The sequence below is a fragment of the Rhineura floridana genome, chromosome 7 (assembly GCF_030035675.1).
Source record: "Rhineura floridana isolate rRhiFlo1 chromosome 7, rRhiFlo1.hap2, whole genome shotgun sequence".
Lineage (NCBI taxonomy): Eukaryota > Metazoa > Chordata > Lepidosauria > Squamata > Rhineuridae > Rhineura > Rhineura floridana.
In genome coordinates, this window is record NC_084486.1 from 38,297,971 (window position 1) to 38,314,654 (window position 16,684).

General features: G+C 40.3%; 1 protein-coding gene across 6 annotated transcripts in view; it reads right to left on the minus strand.

Moving 5' to 3' along the window:
* The window catches only part of PALD1 (phosphatase domain containing paladin 1), a 195,678-nt gene that overhangs the window by 45,035 nt on the left and 133,959 nt on the right, over window positions 1-16,684 (minus strand). The window contains exon 20 of one of the 6 annotated variants that reach the window (XM_061635277.1): window positions 15,784-15,873. The exons of the other annotated variants lie outside the window; for them this stretch is intronic. Within the exon in view, the coding sequence (XP_061491261.1) occupies window positions 15,859-15,873 (15 nt within the window). The 3' untranslated portion in view covers window positions 15,784-15,858. Of the gene's footprint in view, window positions 1-15,783; window positions 15,874-16,684 lie in introns of those variants that run through there. 6 annotated transcript variants of the gene reach the window in all.

Sequence of the window (16,684 nt, forward strand, 5' to 3'; positions counted from 1 at the left end):
TTTTTAAAGCAATGTTTAGATGGTAATGTGCATTGAATTAACTTACTTCAAAATGTGACAAGCCAGCCCTGTTGCATTTTGGGGGCCCTCCTCCCCATTCTGCTGAGTGGCTTCTGCCCTAAAGTCTTTCCCTGAATGCAGCACTGATCCAATCACACCCAGTGCAGGGTCACAGCAGAGTTAGTTTATTTAATAGATTTGACTTTTAAATGTTTGAAGATGTTTTTAGTGTTTTGTCCCTTGTTTGCCTCCCAGGGCTCCTTCTGGGAGGAAGGGCAGGACAGAAATCTAAAAAATCAATCAATCAATCAATCAATCAATCAATAACTCACCCTGTGTGAAGGCCAGTTCAAATGATGAAAGGCCAGAAGAGTAAGCCTGAAATCCTCTACCCACTTAGCTGGAAATAAACCCTATTAAACTCTATGGGACTTATTTTTGGGTAGACACTTATCGATTGTGCTGTAAGTCATGCAGAGAAGCAGTGAGCAATCTCCAGTACTCTGGGCTTAGCCGGTGTGGAGAACCTTTGGCCTTCCAGATGTTGCTGAACTACAACTCCCATCATCCTAGCCACTGGCCGTGTTTTCTAGGGCTAATGGGATTTGTAGTTCGGAAACATCTGGAGAGCCAAAGGTTCCATACTCCTGGCTTATAGGAACCTTTCATTAGTTTATTTTGTGCAGGTTGCTAGCAGTTGTCTTAGCTACGTGCTAGTATACTCTTAGTTGTGTCTAAAATAAACATCTTTAATTTTGGCCAGTTTGTAAGACCAGAATTAAGGACCTTGACTCTTTGTGTTGATCAAAGAGCCAACGTTTCTGACAGTCTCATCCAGCTCCAACTGTGCTTGGTCAAAGGGTAAAATGCCATTTGGCAACATTGTTAGTTCCAGTACCAGAGCGTGACTGAACAAAACATTACAGTCTTTATCATCCTCAAATCAGTACGCTATCAGGAACATGTAATATTAAGAACAGGATGAGCATGGCATTGTACACCAAGGACATTCAGAAATTGCAATTACTACCTTCCCGCTAGAAAGCAAAGAAAACAAATATTAAGAGGCTGAGTGAATCCAGTTTTGCAAACTCAAGAAAGAATGGTTTGCCAATCCTTGTAAAGGGTGTTTGCATGACACAGAGCCAGTGTATGTAGTGGTTAAGAGTCTCAGACTAGGAGTGGGGAGACCCAGGTTCAAATCCCTACATAGCCATAAAGTTCACTGGGTGCCCATGAGCCAGACGTTGTCTCTCAGCTTATCCTACCTCACAGGGTTGTTATGAGGACAAATGGGAGGGGTGCCTTGTGCTCCTCAGAGGAAATGCAAGATATAGACGTAATTAATAAAATTAGCAAACAAGTATTATTTGTTGCATTCAGAGGTTACATTAGAGACATTACACCTTAAAATGAAATGTGTGAAGAGACCATAACTTCCCCTGAAGTCAGTATAATATTAACAACTCACCTAAATAGAATTTAGAGATACCTCAGCTTGCTTTGAACTGTATCCAAAGCATAACAGTAAATAAGTGACAGCAAATAGTGGCAAACACTGCCATTATTATAATCTGTTTTGAATGGACACAATTTCACAACATGCCACTAGCAATGCAGAGGGAGCTGTCTCAGTTGGTCTACAGGTGAGGACATATAAGCAAGCCAGCTTTCAGAGAGAGAGCGAACAGAATGAGCGAACGGGGAGAGCAAACAGGAGTTTGACAAAGGAGCTATAGTGAGGAAAGGAAAAAGGCCAAGAGGGCTCTGAAGCCATGTGCTCGAAGCCGTGTGCTTTGAAGGGCTCCATAGCAGCTTGATTGGAAGGGGTGTGGCTTGTTAGCTATTGGCTTAAGGTGTGGCCTGAGAACTGCTGAGGGCAACAAGCAGCAGCTGTGTGTGCTGGGACTTTCATTCTGTTTCCTGACTCCTAACAGAGCAGAGCGATCTCAGTTGGTCTACAGGTGAGGACATATCAGCAAGCCAGCTTTCAGAGAGCAAGTGAACAGAGTGAGCAAACAGGGAGAGCAAACAGGAGCTTGACAAATGAGTTCCACAGGGAAGGTCAAGGGGGCAGTCCCTAAAAAAAACAAACTAATTCTCCTTGTACAGTGCACTGCATACCAGTGGGACTCTCAAGTTTACCCTGTAGTAGGACAGGACAAAGCACAGGCCACTCCAAAACAAGTAGTTAGAAAGAAATAAAAGATAGAAGAGAGTATGAACAGGAAGGATACCCCAGTGGTTGTGACCTGCAAGATGTGTGCCATGTTTGTTTTCTTGCCTGAGAACAACATGACGTAGACGTGCAACAAGTGCAAGCTCGTGACACTGTTAGAAGAAAAAGTGAGAGGCCTGGAACGGCGGGTGACGACACTGAGGACTGTAAGAGAAGATGAAGAGTTCTTAGACAGAATGCTGGAACAACAGCAGCAAAGAGAAGTGGAGGTGGAAGAGCAACAGCATATGGTAGCAGAAAAGGAGACTGCTTTGGAGAGCAACAACAAAGTGGAGGAAACTCTGTGGGAAAGGGTGACAGACAGGAGCAGAAGAGCTAGAAGACACCCTTCACCAGTGGAACTATGAAACCACTTTCAACCAGTCGAGGATGAGACTGGAGGACAGCCTGTGGTGAAAGAATTACAGGAGCCCCCGTGTGACAACGAGCGAGAGGCTGAAGCTCAATCAAGCAGGGCCAATGAAACCTTGCCCCACAACAAGAAGAGAAAAGTATTAGTAGTGGGAGACTCCCTACTGCGTGAGATTGAAACCCAAGTATGCAGAGAAGATCCGTGGACTCGCCAGGTATGCTGTCTACCAGGAGGACGGATTAGAGATGTGATGGAAGGGTTGCCATCACTCATCAAGCCCACCGACAGGTATCCCTTTCTCCTCATCCATGTAGGAACAAATAATACTGCCAAACGGAGCTATGAAAAAATCACATTAGACTTTGAAGCTATGGGAAGGAAACTCAAGGACTTTGGGGCCCAGATAGTTTTTTCATCCATCCTTCCAGTACTTAGAAGAGGAGTAGAAAGGAAAAGAAAAATACTCCATGTGAATGAATGGCTACGAAGGTGGTGCCGACATGAGAGATTTGGATTCTGGGACCATGGACTATGCTTCCTGGAAGATGGATTGCTGGCAAGTGATGGGTTGCATCTCACAAGGCCTGGGAAGAATGTGTTTGGCCACAGCATGGAGAAGTTCATTAGGAGGGCTTTAAACTGAATCCTAAGGGGGAGGGAGATGTAAACTTGATGGTAATGACTGATGAAGGCTTGTTCACAATAATGGGAACAGAGAGATCAGCTGTAATAGGGACCAATAACAGTCCTCAGAAAAATGTAGCAAGGAAGCCAAGCCATAAATCACATGGTCTTCGATGTGTGTATATTAATGAACAGAGCATGGGAAACAAGCAGGACGAACTTGAACTCTTAATACAGGAGGATAATTACGACTTAATACGTATAACTGAAACTTGGTGGGATGACTCCCATGACTGGAATACAGCAATGGAAGGATATAACTTGTTCAAAAAGAACAGAAGGAATAAAAAGGGAGGTGGAGTCGCACTATATGTTAAAAATATATATCCTTGCACAGAAATACAGGAAGATGAGCTTGGTAGCTCCACCGAGAGTATCTGGATTAAAATTAATGGGGCAAGTAATAAAAGGAATGTGGTAATTGGAGTCTATTACTGACCACCCAATCAAGGAGAAGACGAGAATGTAACTTTTGAAAAGCAAATTGCCAATGTTTCGAAGAGGCATGATATGGTAGTAATGGGGGATTTCAATTATCCCGATATCTGTTGGAAGACAAATTCTGCCAAACACGGCCCTAACCAATAGAGATGATTTGGTGGATGAAGTGGCAGTTACGGGAATTCTGGGGGAAAGTGACCACACCATACTTGAATTCTTGATTTTAACAGAAGCAAAAGCTGAGAGTAGCCATACGCACACCCTGGACTTCAGGAAAGCTGATTTTAATAAACAGAACAATTCTAAGTATGGTCCCATGGCAAGCCACCCTAATGAGAAAAGGAGTCCAAGACGGGTGGGAGTTTCTAAAAAAGGAAATTCTAAAAGCGCAATGGCAAGCAATTCCAACAAGGAAAAAAGGGGGGAAACAACAGAAGAAGCCAATGTGGCTTCACGAAAAGCTTATAGATGACCTGAAAACAAAAAAGTTCACATACAGGAAGTGGAAAGAAGGCCAGGCCACAAAGGAAGGTATCACGGAATTGCAGGGATGGTGTCAGGAAAGCTAAAGCTGAGAATAAGCTGAGGTTAGCAAGGGATGCTAAAAGCAACAAAAAAGCTTTCTTCAGATACGTCCATAGTTTTTTTGACTGGTAAAGACTTTCTCCCGGGCAGGGAGAAGTGTAGAGATTAACCACAAAAGCCTGTGTTTGTTGGGAGGACTGGATTTCATTAGTTTATGAGAGAAGGTTCAGCCAGCAGTGCCGGACGGATTTTCAAACAAGCTCTAACTGATTAAGCGACACGTTTATCTTTTCTTTAAAGAAAAACGGATTTTAACAGGCAAGCATCCTTCTTTCTATTTTTATCATCTGGTTTAAATTGTTGCAGCAAAAAGAGATTTGTCAATGAATCAGCTATAAAGAATCCCTGGGTGAGTTGTAACTCTTCTCTTTCATTCACGAAATTAAGGAGGAAAGAAATTGAAAAAGCTTATCTTTGTTTTTATTGCAAAAAGCTGGCCTGGAATTGTGCATTTTAAAGATACAAACGGATGAGGGATTTCTATTCCGAGGAGAAAAATAAATAAATCTGATTTATGAATTTTGGAGTATTATATGTCTGGGACTATTTTTTTTGGTCTATTCCATTTTGACGAATCTGCTTGTTCAAGATGCCACTAACTGTTTTGATGCTGTGAACTAAATTTGTTTTGCATTCCTGAACATATAAGAGATAAAGCAGGCTGTGCTGTCTACACTGTGATGTCATCAGGCTTGGAATATTAACCCAATTGTTGCTGGAATAAGAAGTGGTTTTTTTTTCTTCGTGGTTTTAAGAATGGCAATCAAGAAAGTGGCTGAGACCCTGGAAGTAATTATATTTCAGAAAATAATGGATGAGATTGAGATAACGAAACAAACCCTGAGACAGGGTAGACAGGAGATGAAAATTGAATTTGGCAAAATGAAGCAGGAGCTTAAAGAAATAGGGGATCTTGTGAGAGAGGAGGTTGATGAGATCAGAGATACAACTGGACAAGCATTAGAAGATGAAAAAAGAAAAATTAAAGGGAAGATGCAAGCCCTGGAGATTGGAACAAATGTGGAACTGGAAAAAGACTTGGAGTTTATGGATATTAGAGATAAAGTTTACTGTTTGGAATTCAACGTTGTCTCTGAAGAAATTAATGAAGATATTAGAGATAAAGTTATCAATGTCTTGGATACATTTCTGGACTGGAATGATGTGATGGAGCTTGACATAGAAAAAAATCTATGGAATTAATTACAGATATGTGACAATGGAAAAACTCTCAAGAGATGTGCCAGTGCATTTCGTAAAAAAGAAGAACAGAGATATGACTTTACAACAATATTTCAGCAACACATTCAGAAGTGATGGCAAGGAAATATTTGTGATAAAGGAAATTCCCATCAGACTCTTATTATATGACTATGGCTATGACAGCAAGATTATTATGGGACACTGATAATGGAAGAATGGCTACTGAAATTACTGGACTTAACAGGATTATTATGGGTGCAAGGATGGAAGATGGAATTAATATTGATAATGGAAGAATGGCTATTGAAATTATTGGACCTAACAGATTTGATGAGATGGATTAATTGACATGTTTATTTGGAGAAAAATTGATAGATATATTTCTCAAGGAATTGAAACCTCTCTTTGACTTTTTGTGGAAAGAATAAAGTAATGTTTATGAGATTTGATGATTAATTAAGATAACTACTGGAGGAAAGTGATTTTGTAATATAATTTAAGGGACAGGTATGTTATATATTGTAGACCTATAACTGATCTGCGACAAATCGGAAGTCAACATTTTATTTTATTGTTTAATTATTTTTGTTTTGTTTTGTTTTGTTTTTGAAAATTTGAATAAAAATTAATGATAAAAAAAAAGATACGTCCATAGTAAAAGACAGAGAAAAGAAACAGTGGCACAGCTACTCAATGAGGATGGCAAAATGATAACAGATGACAAAGAAAAGGCAGAAGTGCTCAATTCCTACTTTGGCTCAGTCTTTTCCCAAAAAGGGTCTCTGACCCTCCTGGGAAACATGAAGTAGAAGGAGCAGGATTGGACCTTGAGATTGATAGACAAATGGTCAGGAATACCTAATCACTTTGAACGAGTTCAAATCGGCAGGGTCCAATAAACTGCATCCTAGAGTACTGAAGGAACTGGCTGAAGAACTCTCAGAACCGCTGTCTATTATCTTTGCAAAATCATGGAGAACTGGCGAAGTGCCGGATGACTGGAGGAGAGCTAATGTCCCTATCTTCAAAAAGGGCAAAAAGGAGGAAGCAGGGAACTACAGATCAGTCAGCCTAACATCAATCCCTGGAAAAACTCTGGAGCAGATTGTAAAGCAGTCAATCTGTAAGTAACTTGAAAACAATGCAGTGATTACTAGGAGCCAACATGGATTTATGAAGAACAAATCCTGCCAAACTAATCTTTTGAACGGGTAACCTCCCTTGCAGACTGTGGGAATGCTGTGGACATAATATATCTCGACTTCAACAAAGCTTTTGACAAAGTGCCCCATGATATTCTGATTAGAAAGCTACCTAAATGTGGGCTGGATGGAACAACTATCAGGTGGATCCACAGTTGGCTCCAGAATCATACTCAAAGAGTGCTTATCAATGGTACCTTCTCAAACTGGGCAGAAGTAACGTGTGGCGTACCACAGGGCTTGGTCCTTGGCCCAGTGCTCTTCAACATTTTTATTAACGACTTGGATGAGGAGGTACAGAGCATGCTTAACAAATTTGCAGATGATACAAAATTGGGGGGCATAGCTAATACTGTGGAAGACAGAAAGAAAATTCAAAGGGACCTTGATAGGCTGGAGCATTGGGCTGAAAACAAAAGAATGAAATTCAACAGAGATAAATGCAAAGTTCTACACTTAGGAAAAAGAAACCAAATGCACAGTTATAAGATGAGGGATACTTGGCTCAGCAATACGACATGTGAGAAGGATCTTGGAATTGTCGTTGATCACAAGCTGAATATGAGCCAACAGTGTGATGTGGCTGCAAAAAAGGCAAATGCTATATTAGGCTGCATTAACAGAAGTATTGTTTCCAAATCGTGTGAAGTATTAGTTCCCCTCTATTCAGCACTGGTTAGACCTCATCTCAAATACTGCATCCAGTTCTGGTCTCCGCACTTCAAGAATGATGCAGACAAACTGGAACAGGTTCAGAGGAGGGCAACAAGGATGATCAGGGGACTGGAAACAAAGCCCTATGAGGACAGACTGAAAGAACTGGGCATGTTTAGCCTGGAGAAGAGAAGGCTGAGGGGAGATATGATTGCAGTCTTCAAGTACATGAAAGGTTGTCACACAGAGGAGGGCTGGGATCTCTTCTCAATCATCCCAGAGTGCAGGACATGGAATAATGGGCTTATGTTGCAGGAAGGCAGATTTCGATTGGACATCAGAAAAAACTTCCTAACTGTTAGAGCCATATGACAATGGAACCAATTACCTAGAGAGGTAGTGGGCTCTCCGACACTGGAGGCATTCAAGAGGCAGCTGGACAACCATCTGTCGGGAATGCTTTGATTTGGATTCCTGCATTGAGCAGGGGGTTGGATTTGATGGCCTTATAGGCCCCTTCCAACTCTAGTATTCTATGATTCTGTTTTCAATTTTAAGTCATCACTTTCTTTAGATTTTAAATATTAAGCGGAAGGGCCAGTGGGTGAGGGAATACAGCCTAATTTTATTCAGAAAGTTGTATTCCAGATGCTAACAAACCAACCAAATTTGGACTCTAGACACTGCACAGCTGGATAGCAGGCTCCACTGACAGCTACTCAAACTTGCAACAAACCAGCCATTTAAGAGACATTTAGTTGTAATTAAATACATGTGCAACATGTGTAATTTTTAAAAAAACATCAATGTCCAACTGCAGCATTGCAATGCAACAACTTTTAAGAATCTCAAAGCGGAAATGTTCTGTGATCTCTCTTCCTGAAAAATTAATGGACCTGCAGGAAAGTTGCCAGAATATTATAATAAAGAAGCAGAGGAAGAGGACATAAAGTTCATTATTTGTAGCAACCTGATCTTTCTGGGTCTTTCCCCATTTCAAGAAGCCGACAGCTCCTCCTTCCACTGCAGTGCCCATCTATCTGAGTTCTGTCTAGCTTTTAAATCATACATTTCAGCAGGCTTGTAAACAGCCACTCATCTCTGGCAAGAACTGCTTTCAGGCGATCAAGTAGAGTTTTTATAAAATGGTTCTCTCTTCCTTTTCCTTTCTGATCTCAAATTGATGTGACAGAAGGGGAAGGAGCCAGTAAGATTTCTTTTGTGTGGGCTGGTAGCTTTTGCTTACAGTTTTGTCCAAGAGTATACATATTTGGGCTAATTCTTCATGTTTTATCTCTCTCCTGCACAACATTACTTGTTGTCTGCTTTTCTTCATTTTCACCTTTTATTGCTAATTTCCTTTTTCAGTAAATGTATGTATTTATTACATTTATATCCTGCCTTTCCTCCAAGGAATTTAAGGCAGCCTATATGGTTCTCAATCCACTTCCTGCCCTTTCCTCCTCACTACTACCCTGTGAGAGATAGGTTAGGCTGAACACCAATAACTAGGCCAAGATTACCTGCATAGCTTCATGGCTGAGTGAGGACCTGAACCTGAGCCTCCCCAACACCACATTAGCTGCTATACACCCATTCGCTTTACATTTTCCAAACATCTCTCTTTTCTATTTGTGTATCCCTTTTCATCAGGATTTCTTTCCTATCAGAGACTCATCTTCCTCTCTGTCCTTCTGTAGTAAAGAGTGTTGTTGAAGATGTGGGAATGAAGTCCTGTGTTTCACCCACCCTGGCCTCTTTTTGACAGAATTGTTGTAGCCTTAGACACAGTCTATTTACTTGGAAGCAAATCCCATATAAAATCAACAGGAATGACTTCTGCCTAAACATGGAAGAAGCATGATTCACTACCAGCAAGCAGTTTTACTGGAGCAAACATTTAACTCAAGTCACTTTCTGACTGAGAATTACCATCTTTAGCATTCAGCAGTGCTATATATTGCTGGTCACACGGCTACTTTGCTTTGTATTCCTGTAAAAATATGCAGTATCAGCCCTCAGAAAAATGCAGAAGATTATGCAACCATTCCAATTCTATTACATTGCAGAAATTCAAAAAAAGTGTCCATAGAACACAACCAAATGGTCAATATAGGAATTAAATTGATTATATAACTGGTAGCAGAAGACAGAGAAGTTCCATACTTTCTGCAAAAACAACAGCAGGAACAGACTGCAGTACAGATCATGCACTGGTCAGAGTAAAGCTAAAGAAGAACAAAGAAGCAATCATAATGCCAAAATACAATTTAAATAACATCCCAGAAGAATATAAAGATCAAATAAGGAACAGATATGAGGCTTCAACCTTACTTGACAGAGAACCAGAAAAACTATGGAGTTAAGTCAGAGACATTATCAGGGAAGAATGCAAAAAGACAATACCTCTAGTTAAAAGGAGAGAAAGACCTCAATGGATGACTGAAGAAACTCTTAAAATGGTTAAAGAGAGAAGGAAAGCAAAAGCAAAAGGAGATAAACACGGTTAGAACCCTAAATGCAACTATACAGTGACTAGTACTTAGGGACAAAGATAACTATTACAATAGTTATTGCATAGAAATAGAAGAGGACAACAAAAAGGGTAGAACAAGAGCCCTATTCCAACAGATTAGAGGAATTAAAGGGAAATTTAAATTAAGAGTAGGGGTGTTGAATAATCAACAAGGGAGCACCCTGACTGACTGAGATGAAATAAAAGGAAGATGGAAGCAATACACTGAAGAACTCTATAAAAGAGATGCAAGGATGACAGATTCATTCATAGAGGAACCATATGATGAAGAACCAGAAATTTTAGAACATGAGGTGAAAGGTGCTCTTAAAATACTTACAAGAAACAAATCACCAGGAATAGATGGCATACCAATAGACTTGCTACAAGCTACTGAGACTGAAACTATCCAAATTTTGACAAAAATCTGTCAACAAATATGGAAAACTAAACAATGGCCCACAGACTGGAAGCATTCAATATACATCCCAATTCCAAAGAAAGGGGATCCCAGGGAATGCAGTAATTATCGAACTATTGCCTTAATATCCCATGCAAATAAAGTAATGCTCAAGATTCTACAACAAAGGCTCTTACCATATATGGAGTGAGAAATGCCAGATGTCCAAGCTGGATTTAGAAAGGGAAGAGGCACCAGAGATCATATCACAAACATACGTTGGATAATGGAATGGACCAAAGAATTTCAGAAGGAAATCACTCTGTGCTTTATAGATTACAGCAAAGCCTTTGACTGTGTAGATCATGAAAAACTATGAAATGCTTTAAAATAAATAGGGGTGCTACAGCATTTGATTGTCCTGATGCGCAACCTGTACTCTGGACAAGAGGCTACTGTAAGGACAGAATATGGAGAAACCAATTGGTTCCCAATCTGAAAGGGTGTGAGATGGGGTGTATTTTATCACCCTGTTTGTTTAATCTATATGCAGAACATATCATGCAGAAAGCGGGATTAGACCAAGATGAAGGAGGTGTGAAAACTGGAGGAAGAAATATCAATAATTTAAGATATGCAGACGATACCATACTCTTAGCAGAAACCAGTAATGATTTGAAACAAATGCTGATGAAAGTTAAAGAGGAAAGCACAAAAGCAGGACTACAGCTGAATGTCAAGAAGACTAAAGTAATGACAACAGAAGATTTATGTAACTTTATAGTTGACAACGAGGACATTGAACTTGTCAAGGATTATCAATACCTCGGCATAGTCATTAACCCAAATGGAGACAATAGTCAAGAAATCAGAAGAAGGCTAGGATGAGGGAGGGCTGCTAAGAGAGAACTAGAAAAGGTCCTCAAATGCAAAGATGTATCATTGAACACCAAAGTCAGGATCATTCAGACCGTGGTATTCCCGATCTCTATGTATGGATGTGAAAGTTGGACAGTGAAAAAAGTGCATAAGAGAAAAATCCACTCATTTGAAATGTGGGGTTGGAAGAGAGCTTTGCGCATACCATGGACTGCGGAAAAGACAAATAATTGGGTGTTAGAACAAATTAAACCAGAATTTATCACTTGAAGCTAAAATGATGAAACTGAGGTTATCATACTTTGGACACATCATGAGAAGACATGATTCACCAGAAAAGATAATAATGCAGGGAAAAACAGAAGGGAGTAGAAAAAGAGGAAGGCCAAACAAGACATGGATTGATTCCATAAAGGAAGCCACAGATTTGAAATTACAAGATCTGAACAGGGTGGTTCATAACAGATGCTATTGGAGGTTGCCGATTCATAGGATCGCCATAAGTTGTAATCGACTTGAAGGCATGTAACAAGAACAACAGAAATCAATGCCAGAGCTTCTAATGCATACTGAGTGCAAAAAAGGTTCTGCTGAAAATTGGTGGGACTTGGAAGCGGTTCACACCTGAACTTACATCACTTGAATAATCTATAGCTGACTACTGGCAGCCGGTAATGTGTGAACATCATTGGAAAAATATAGTCTTTTAGGTGATATATAAAATTTGTGGTGGCCATTCACATCCATATGCTTAGTCTAGAGCTGAGCATGAGCGATCCCAGACAAACTGTCTGGCTCGCCCGTAAGCACATGGGAATTCAGATTTGGCTTTGTTGAAAAATACATCAGAGTTAAAATCTGATTGCAAGTTTCAGCTTTTCTTCTCCCCTCTCTTCCTTCCAATCCAGTGCCCCAAGGTGTTGAAAAATTCAGAGCTTTCTGACAAGCCAAATTGCCTAAACAACCCATAAGGCAAAACTACATTATCAAGTAATGAGAGACTAACGTTTGTATTGCCTTAAGATGAAATGAAGAAAAAGTGCCAGTACCCAAAAGTAGCAACTTATGAGATCTATTTTAAGGCAGTGTTAAGGGGCTTTGGAAGGCAGTTTATCGGATAGTTCACAGCATTCCAAAGCTGCTCTAATTATGTGTGGTGAGACCTCAGACACGCAACCTGCCAGAAAGATATCTAGAGAACACGTCAGTCAGGTTGGTGGTCTAAAATGGCAGATTGTTTCTGGCATATGATGGGTTGGCAGTGAGGAGATGTATGTGTTGTCACTAATGGTGCTTTTTTATTTTAAAAAGATCCTTGCTCTTAATATAACCAGCACACAGAGAGTCCACACTGGAGTCCAAAAAGAAATCCCAAAAGGTCTCATCAAAAATACAAAGAATGTGTGGACAGTCCATTTAGTTCTTCCTAGCATTTGTGAGCTGTTTATCACAGCATATATAGCCCAGAACACTTCCCCAGTTAACTCATTTTATTGTTTTTAGTCAGCTTATGGCTGCAGAGTTCTTTGGCTACACTGATGCAGCCAAAAAAAAAAAGAGAGAAAAAAACTGGCCCCAGAAGGCAAGCTTGTTTACTTTTTAAATAATCATGTAGACTTTTAAGATTAGTTTCTACCAAGCATTTGAAACAGGCTGATATCAACTTGCATTAAGACTGACAGCCTTTCCATAGATACACACACTATTCTAAAAATCACCCCCCTTCAAAAAGGTCTAGCGATAAGGGTTCAATTTCACCCTCCCCACAATCTTTTTGCCACCGTGTTTCTAAGGATGATATAAGCACACAACTCATCTCCCAAGAAACAAACTAAAATGTCAACAAGGAGAAGGAAGAAGAGGTCCACTGAAAAATATATAGGTGCTCTCTCTTGTTCTGAGCTGAGGAAAGGGGCTTTCTTCCTCAAGTGGCAGAAACCACAAGGGGTTTCCACCCCATACCTTACGCAGGGAACTGCAACCAATCCTAGCTCTTTGACAAATGCATTTATTTATGTATTCATTTCTTTCATTTACATTCCACCTTTTCTCCAAGGAGCTCAAGGCAGTATGCATGTTTCTTCCCACCCACAACTCCACTTTTATCCTTGCAACAACCCTATGAGGTAGGTGAGGTTGAGAGACAGTGACTAGCCCAAGTGAGCTTTATAGATGAGTAAGGATCTGAAGCTGAGTCTCCCCAGTCTTACACATGATGCTCATATTCACATACTACAGAGTGTGTGTTTTTAAAGTGAACACCTCAAAACACAATGCAACTGTGGGACTGCTTTGCTGATTTCTTAGTGGCAGGGGTTCTGGTTGCAGCAACTGGATGAGGAAAAATCTCATTTGCCTCCAACACCCCCCTCCTTTTTTAATTATTTGAGTCATTAAGAAATCCTGCTACCCCTGTAAGAATGGCTAGAGTAGCTGCCTGAATTGTCTACAGCTCTCCTTAGCCCTGACTTGCTCTCAAGCTTGTGGCACAATGTGAACTGGGTTATGCAGGCTGTTCACAAGTGGATGGGAAATGAACGATTCTTCCTTCAGGGTCATGAGCTGGAACTGGGTGGCCCCTTCCAAATTCTGGATTGCCCTATGGCTTTCATGCTGAACAGATCAGTTCTGCAGTGCAGAGGGTCAAACTTTAGGGACAAAGACGCAGGTATTAATTTTTTCCTTCATTTGTAATGTGAACTTTTTTAAAAGGTTTATTTCTAAAAGAGGAAACTTCATCCTTATGTTTTTGGTGGCTTTTTTAAAATTACCTAAACCCTTCACATTTGTTCTGAGAATACCAAAACCACATGCTTCAATCTTGGCTTGATGTTAAAATCCATTAGTGTGATGCTTTGAATATACCTTTCTTTCCAAAAACAAGCAGTTAAGGGAGGGAATTCAAAATATTCTCCAAACTGATTATAATTTGATCGCTGGAGCTTCCCATAGGAGAAGATTTCTGCAACTGGAGGATTGTCTTCAGCTGACCTTAATCTTTCTATCTCACAATCCCAACTTTTTACTTACATAAAACAAACTAAGGTTGCAACTGTATGCATACCTTCCTGGGGGTAAGCTCCTTTGAAAACAACAGGACTTATTTCTGAGTAGATGCACTCTAAATGCAATTTGTATAAACTGCAAAACGGGCAGTACACCTGCGTCTCTCACTACACCTATAACCCCTACTGCCAGAAATGTAGGCACGTATCAGAACAGCCTCTTAAAAAGAAATACGGCTTTAACCAATTAGTCCCACAGTCTTGAGGAATCATTACAACCAGCATATCCCTGAGGTATTGCACATATTGTACAGCTAATAAAACAGCGGGGCCCTGTGCATAGTGGTAAACAGGTATGTAACAAAGGAAGCAATACAGTTGTGTCTTCTTTTTCTCTGTACAGAAAAGCTATCTGCATCCATAAAGATGTAATACAGTTTTTGTATGGCTGCATGCAGCTAAATACAGACGTCGTAAATGCTTTAGGATCATTACAGAGCCTTTGGCTTACTGTTAAAATTAAATGAACTACAATTATACTTAAATGACACAGCCAACTCTGTGTTTATAGATGTATTTTAAAATCTGTATTTATTTATTTTTAAAAATACCACAATTAGGAAACATTTTCAGAGCAATAGAGAGCACACAGACAAGTAAACAGCTTACAAATATAATAAAAAGTGGGTGAGAGACAATCAAAATACACACACGCTTTGGGAGAGAAAGGGTTGTCTTGGCTTCTTGGTCACATTACAGTTGACAGTACACTGTACACAGATCTAGATGTGCTTTTATGCCCTCACATACTGCTGGCTTGGGGGATCACAAGTCTCCATCAATATTTTTCCATGGAACAGTTGATGGCACTGAAATTTTGCTACACTCACCCACCCCAAAAACCAACTGTCCTTTATTAGGAACGAGCAAGGCTTGAGCCTGTACTCAGTTGCAGAAATGGCTTACCTGATGGGGTAGCACTGCAGCAATAGCCTCCTAGCCAGTCTCACTGCCAGTTATCGGGAGGGGATGGGACAAGGTTGGGGCTGCTCAGGTGCACCGACTGAGTATCACCCTGTGCATCATCACCCTGCTCAGGTCAAAGGAGGAGACCAGCTCTACATCAGCCAAGGAAGCCTTTTTATACCAATGGCCAGACCAAGTGATATGGTATTCCCTGACTCTCTTGCTCACCAGTTAGAGCAAGTAGAGGACTCTATTCTTCCGGCTCCTGCTGTTCCTCCTCCTCTTAGCAGACGCTGGCACTGACAGAGATGCATTAATTGTGATGTTGCTTAGCCACTCCTCTGACCAATGGGTTAGAGAGAGAAGCATTTAAATGGGCAGCTATGATGCCAAACTTTCTAAAATAAATGCAGTCTTATCTACAGACCAGAAAAGATGTACATGAGAGAAAAATGTGGGGAAATGGTCCCTCTGTCCAAGTTGTCTATTGAGGGTTGAAGAATTGGACTGACAAAGGCCACTCAATGAGCTTCGTTCTTAAGAAGAGATTTGAACCTGAGCCTACATCCCATCCAAACCAGTCTCCATCTGCTGTGTCACATTAAGAATCAAGACTGTTTCTTCTTCTTCTTCTTCTTCTTCTTCTTCTTCTTCTTCTTCTTCTTCTTCTTCTTCTTCAAATTAACCAATCTTCATTTAAACTGCCAGTCTCATGTCCAGCATTTAAATAGTGCTAAATGAAATTAACCTGAGGGACACAAAACAGTATGATTCCTATCAACAGTGGGGGATTTCCTTATTTAGACACACTTATTGTCCCTCTCTTCAACTAACACTGCTCCCAGAGTAGGCTTCCACAGAAATCACAAACACACTTTGCGCAATAAAAGCAAACAACAAGAAAACAATGAGAATAGCAGGACATAAAATTCCAGTAGTAAAGTTAGTGAAAGATGATTACCCAATTTTTCTTCAAAGAATAAACAGGAGGGAGGGTGGGGAGAGGGAGAAGTAGGAGGAGAGAGAGTATAGTTTCAATCGATCTTGATCATAGAATCACAAAAGAATTTGAAAGTAAATGTATTAATAGAGCTTGCATCAAAGTAAAGTAAATGGAAATTAAATTTAGAGTTGATTTGCAGCACTCAGCAGACTTTTTCCAAGGAAAAAGATCTATCCAAAGAAGATTGTTACAACTTATTAAAAAAAAGTTAGAGGGCTCCTACTGGGAGAAAGGGCAGGAAATAAATCAAATAAATAAATAAACAAACAAAAAAGGCAAGTCAGGCAGAGAAAATTTAGAGCACGGACTTAATGTCTTACTATTATTTGAGTCTGCTAAAGCCATTTGTTTCTCTTAGCAGACAACCTGTCTGCTACATACTAAAGTTATCTCTCTCTCTCTCCTCAAAAGGGCTGGAAGCCATTGCAGTCCAGTACGGGCCTTCCTTCTACCCTGACCAATGAGGCCCTCCAATCTATCATTCTAAAAGTACTTTAGGAAAGTGTAGCTTTTTATTCCTTATCCACCAGCAAGATAAAAGATGCCGGGTTAAACT